Source organism: Eurytemora carolleeae, unplaced genomic scaffold, assembly GCF_000591075.1.
Source record: "Eurytemora carolleeae unplaced genomic scaffold, Eaff_2.0 scaffold702, whole genome shotgun sequence".
Lineage (NCBI taxonomy): Eukaryota > Metazoa > Arthropoda > Copepoda > Calanoida > Temoridae > Eurytemora > Eurytemora carolleeae.
Genome location: NW_019396628.1, coordinates 129166 through 135165, shown reverse-complemented (window position 1 = coordinate 135165; position 6000 = coordinate 129166). Strand labels below are relative to the sequence as shown.

Genomic DNA, 6000 nt, shown 5'->3' with positions numbered 1-6000 from the left:
ATTTGTATTTATTGCCCTAGTTATGATAAAATTATCTATATAATAAATATTTAATTTTAATTATGTAAATTCTATTTCTACTATTTGTATTATTATGTTAATTCTTTTTCTATTATTTGTATTATTATGTTAATTTTATTTCTATTATTTATATTATTATGTTAATTCTATTTCTACTATTTGTATTATTATGTTAATTTTATTTCTATTATTTGTATTATTATGTTAATTCTATTTCTACTATTTGTATTATTATGTTAATTTTATTTCTACTATTTGTATTATTATGTTAATTCTATTTCTACTATTTGTATTATTATGTTAATTCTATTTCTATTATTTGTATTATTATGTTAATTTTATTTCTACTATTTGTATTATTATGTTAATTCTATTTCTACTATTTGTATTATTATGTTAATTCTATTTCTATTATTTATATTATTATGTTAATTCTATTTCTATTATTTGTATTATTATGTTAATTCTATTTATATTTTTTGTATTATTATGTTAATTTTATTTCTATTATTTGAATTATTATATTGTTAAAATAACATGTTAGTCTGGTGTTCCTTGTCTGACTGCTAGTAGGTTCCTGACCTCCAAAAACTTTTATTCCACCAAGTTTGCCGCAGTAAAATAAGTTCCCTACGAGGGAAAGACAAAAAATTTGAATTAGGGAATAATATTCAATGCAAACAATTCCCCGCCCAGTGAACCTCGGGGGAAATCAGGGTCATTTGTAACATGAGTAATTCAATCAAAACAAAACATTTATTCAAAAAAATACAAAACATCATTTTTCTTCTTCTTCCATCTGATGATTATGTTCTCATCTTTAGTTGTGAAGTGGCAGGCTTTATGTTGAAGAAACTTCTTTATAAATCAATTCATCAAAAATTAAATAAAAAACGACTTTAAAAAGGAATTTCGATAAACTTTATATTTAATAGACAAAAGGGTAACTTAAAAATATTTGTTTTAACAAAAAGATTAAATGAAAAAACTGTTAAAACATAGAAAAAGTTTTGTATAACAATATACATTTTCCCTATCTTTCCCTCTTTCTCCAAATATTTCATTACTGCTAATTTAAAGTATTTTCTAACTGTTAACTCAAAGCCTGCTTATCTTTTAAATAAACTTTCCTCTTCGGAAAGGTTAAACTGGGACTTTCATGATTGACAGATTGATTGATTGATTTCCTGAGCACTAATATCTGTCCAATTCCTACTGCGCAGACTAGTCCACTGTACACTATACTCCACGTGTCAACCATACCCTGCCGCAGCCATGTTTATTCAAGTAAAAAGAAACATATATTTTTTTTAAAGGTTTAAAGGGACTGTAGGCGTAATTTCAAGCAACCCTCCATTTGTAGAGTGGTGTGTCCGATTTTGACTTATCAAGGTTGTCGAACTTAATCTCATTAATCTACAGAAACGCTTTTAATTATTGAACACTTGGTTTGCAAGCTGTTTTAATCTAAAAATATCAAACTTCACTCGCTAATTTTGAAACCCGCTTTTAACGTAAAATATTCAGTAATTTCAAGGGACACAAATTACGGATCAGCTGTGTTGAGTCGTTGAGTTCACACTGTACGCAGCATACACTAGGCTTTAAAGGAATTCAAGTGGTTTTTGATAGATTTACACACATATATCTCTGTAATCAATGAACAGACAAATGTTTAAAGGGTACCGTTGGGAATCGTAAATTGATTGTTTAGTTGTTAACAAATTAATACAAAACATAGCTTTACGGAAAAAATTATCAGAAACAATGTCACAGAAGCAGTTTTGACTTAAAATTCTTGTTGAAAATGACGACAACATTTTTAATTTAAAAGCATCAGCCAATCATAAAATAAAAATAGAATTGTGTTAAATATTAAGCAAAAAATAGATCAGGGGCATCTTTAAATGGTTTCATTATAGACTTAGCTTTGTTCCTAATTCAAAAAAAGTTTTAGATGTAAGTAAAAAGTATGAATAATAGAATAATATCTTTGGCCTTCAGTTATAGGGAGGACATTTTATTTAACTCACTAAAAATCCATGCATATATTTTCACTGAAAATGTATTTTAGAATTTGAATAAACATTTCCCTGAAGAGATTCCAGTCTTTCTGCATCCTTGCTATTCTACAAATTGTAAAAAATATTTTAAATTTTAATTCATTATTTTTGTATTTCTGAAATTATTTTGTTTCTTTTTTTGGTTTTGATTTTATTTACCACAATAAACATATTTATTGATTAAACAAAAGCAAAACAATTCTTCTACTTCAATTATCATTTATTTCCTAATCAATAATTGTTGCCAAACATGAAAATCTGAACCCAAACAAACAATACAAAATGCAAGCGAGGTAAAAAGAGACAAACTAAAGAATTTTTTATTATTTCTCAAAGGGAGTGTTCGCGAAAAATGAAAGTGGGTATAGGCTTACGGCGAAATATTATCGATGGGGATCGCTACTAATCTTACTTCTATCTGTTGCTTCTATTTAAGGAGAAAATTGTTAAAAACGACTCTTACTGAAGAACGTAGCGTTCATACAAATTCAGAGAGTAGCAACATATGACTCGGATCTATAAAAAAACAACTTAATTCCAAAAAATCATTCAGATATTACAACCTATAATCACTGATAACTTTTCAATGCATTCGTATATAGTTGATATTTCATAATATTTTTAACTTGTTTTATATACAATGCACTTAAAACGCCAATTTTTTTCCGGTAGGTGTCTTTGTCACGTGGAATCATTCCGAGCATTGAAGGTGAATAATTAATAGTAGAATTATATAACAATACACGGCTGTATGTAAACCATGTAATTTCTACATTTTTCAAAAATCATAACCAACAATTTTCGTAGATGTTTCGCAGATACTTTGTACACATTTTGAGCAGGATCATTTTTGAAATGACAATTATAGAAAGCTGTTAGGAGAATGTTAGGAAAGACAAGTCAGGGGTAAGCTAACTGTGAGGACAATTAAGAGCGTTATAAGAAGGATCTCAGTTAGAAGGACAACACTATAAAAGTAAAAAATCGGGAATTTACGAGTAGAATTCAATGTAGAAATATCATAAGAATATTATGAGAAAAGAGAAAAATTGGCACGTTATGAAAAGAATTTCAGTTTAATGGACATTTCATGACATTACGAATATGATTTCAGTTGAGAAGACAAGTTAGCACGTTAAAAACAGTTAAAAATAGGATCTTAGTTTGAAGAACAAGTTAGCACGTTAAAAACAGTTAAGAATAGGATATTAGTTTGAAGAACAAGTTAGCACGTTAAAAACAGTTAAAAATAGGATATTAGTTTGAAGAAAAAGTTAGCACGTTAAAAACAGTTAAAAATAGGATATTAGTTTGAAGAACAAGTTAGCACGTTAAAAACAGTTAAAAATAGGATCTTAGTTTGAAGAACAAGTTGGCACGTTAAAAACAGTTAAAAATAGGATATTAGTTTGAAGAACAAGTTAGCACGTTAAAAACAGTTAAAAATAGGATATTAGTTTGAAGAACAAGTTAGCACGTTAAAAACAGTTAAAAATAGGATATTAGTTTGAAGAACAAGTTAGCACGTTAAAAACAGTTAAAAATAGGATATTAGTTTGAAGAACAAGTTGGCATGCACGTTATAAGAAGGATCTCTACCTGACTGACCAGTCGACATGGTATGAATAGAGGTTGGGAGGGGAAAATTGGGACGTTACGAGTAGTATCATCATAAGCAGGGCAAATTAGCACTTGTTCAGATAGAATCTCAGAAAGGTATTTTTAAACTTTAAGGATGTTTAACTATTAACTATGGTTTATAAAGTACGAACCAGAAAACTGAAAATCAGGTCAATTTGACGCTGTTTCAAAGCAAATAGTTTGAATAATAACTTATGAAATCACTTATTTATTTAAATGGGTCTGTTAATACTCCGCAATTGCTGTGCCTCCATATTCACAGGACAATTCAAAGTCATATTTGAGTCTAAAAGTTCCTATTCCAGAGTTTTCTTGTTCCCACTGTAATATTATAAAATATAATCAGATTTTTACCTTAGATTTGATCCAGTATTGCTGATGCCTGGCTCTTGCAAGAGAATGTCTGACCTAGAAACAACGTTGAATAAAATCTTTAAATTTACTTATTAAGTGAAATGATCCTAATAGTCGTCTATCTATTTAACAATTGCTTGAGTCTCATTGCATATTAAAATTAAAGTATAATAATAGTCTGAGCAATGGATGCATTTTGGGTAATTAATAATTAAGAGAAAATAACAATTTAATAAAATATAATTTAGTAACCTGACAATATATTTAATTTGTTTTAACTTTCAGTTTGATAACCTTGACAATTTGGTAACGCTACAATATGGCAACCCGACTTAAAAAGATAAAGTTATCATGTAATTCCTGATAGTTCCGTAATGATATGATAAAAAAGTATGTCTTAAAAAACTTTTTTAACCTTTGTAACTGTTGTCATGATCTCTTTAGAGTTTTCTTCAAAAACCTCCATTGTTCTGAATACCCCGTTTAAGTTAGTCGAACAATTAACAAAAAGCATTATTAAAAAAACGGCTTTATAAATTCTGGGAGGGAAACTTTTAAATGAAGGGTAGGACTTATTCTTGATCTACGTAGGGTATTGACTGATTTATAAAGCATTCTTTGCCCCAAGCTCAGATTTTTATTCCTTATATCTTCGAAACTTGATGGTGTAGACCTTAGATATTTCAAACTTTACATTTTGTGAGATCAAATAATCTAAGTTTGAAATATCAAAGGTTTACATTTTAACGTTGCAAAGATATAAGAATTAGAAATTTTGAGTTTGTGGCTAGATCTCGATTCCTTTCCAAACTTAAGCAAAGGCCGGCGCTAAATATACGTACATTAACTCCGACAATTGAATTGGAAAACTTTATTTTAAAATTCAAGGGAGTGAAGCTTTGCTGTCCTGAAACTGAGTATCCCTGTTTAAGAAAGCCTTGACAATCTCCGCCACATTTTCGTTCTCATCTCCAACCACATCCACCTCCCACATCAACTTCTTACTCTCATACATCGAGTACCTAGGCATACAAACATATTAACACCAAAAATTAAATTTCTGAAAAATTGGGGATTCTTAGAAAAGTGGAAATGAAATTGGAAAATTTATAATTAAAAGGACTCTAAAGGTAAAATGATAAGGGGTATAGGCTGAAAGCTAATCACTTTAGCTCTTGATCGCGACCCATGAAAGTTATATCTGATGTTTCTGTCTCGAGAAATTGATATAAAACTTTGTAAAATTTCTACGAAAATTCATACATATACAATTTTGTATGGAAAGAGTAGGTTTAAACAGATCATATTCAACAAATACACAACGAATCTGAAAACGAAAATATTCCAGATGAAGCTAATCCTTACTTTGGTTGCTCCAATTATAATTTTATAATTTTTATATCTATTTTTAATAGATATAATTGATAATATTACTATAAGTCCGTATTACGACATCATAACTCCCACCAATGAGAGTGCAGTATAGTGGTCACGTGTCTCTGTCTGTAGCACGTGACCAGTATACTGCACTACCATTGGTGGGAGTTCTGTTGACGTAATACGCACTTATAAATAAAATTATCAATTCTCTATCAGGATAAAGCCCCCTCTCTTCTTTAAGGAATCTTGGAGGAATCTTGATTTACGTTATTTGTTGAACTATGTTTCATGAGGGGCATCAGAGAGATAAAAACTTTTAAGTAAAATATCCATTAAGTTAAAATATATATCTTTCTTAAAAATGCATAATTTTTGGAATCTTTAAGAACAGTACACATTGTAAGCTCATATTAATACAATTTAATGTTGAGTTATTTGCAGTGTGGAGCGTGTAATTTTTCACATCTTTTAAGAGATTTAAACACGCATGAACAAATTTATCTTTGCACACTTTTAAAAGTTTCTCCGTCCTATACTAGAA

The 6000-nt window shown here is 29.0% G+C and overlaps 1 protein-coding gene across 2 annotated transcripts; it reads right to left on the bottom strand.

Annotated features, from left to right (window-relative positions):
- Nucleotides 1-758: 758 nt before the first annotated feature.
- LOC111706559 (uncharacterized) lies at nucleotides 759-5207 on the bottom strand. Of its 2 annotated transcripts, none has more exons than XM_023479454.1 (6): nucleotides 5003-5207; nucleotides 4495-4549; nucleotides 4080-4133; nucleotides 2115-2150; nucleotides 1209-1285; nucleotides 759-876 (listed from the first exon to the last, which is right to left on the bottom strand). In XM_023479454.1, exons 1-6 carry the CDS (start codon nucleotides 5107-5109, stop codon nucleotides 828-830), a joined length of 378 nt encoding a protein of 125 aa, XP_023335222.1. In that variant the 5' UTR covers nucleotides 5110-5207; the 3' UTR covers nucleotides 759-827. The 2 variants fall into 2 exon arrangements, with proteins under 2 accessions (XP_023335222.1, XP_023335221.1); XM_023479453.1 differs by having other exon boundaries at nucleotides 759-879; nucleotides 5003-5199.
- Between the last annotated feature and the right edge of the window lie 793 nt (nucleotides 5208-6000).

Excerpts from the sequence above, each read along its gene's own strand:
- LOC111706559 (XM_023479453.1), bottom strand. The coding sequence starts at position 5,109 with ATGCCTAGGTACTCGATGTATGAGAGTAAGAAGTTGATGTGGGAGGTG. Across the intron at positions 4,134-4,494 it reads TCATGACAACAGTTACAAAG|GTCAGACATTCTCTTGCAAG; the intron begins GTTAAAAAAGTT and ends CGTTGTTTCTAG. Across the intron at positions 1,286-2,114 it reads AAAGACTGGAATCTCTTCAG|GGTATGGTTGACACGTGGAG; the intron begins GGAAATGTTTAT and ends TGGCTGCGGCAG.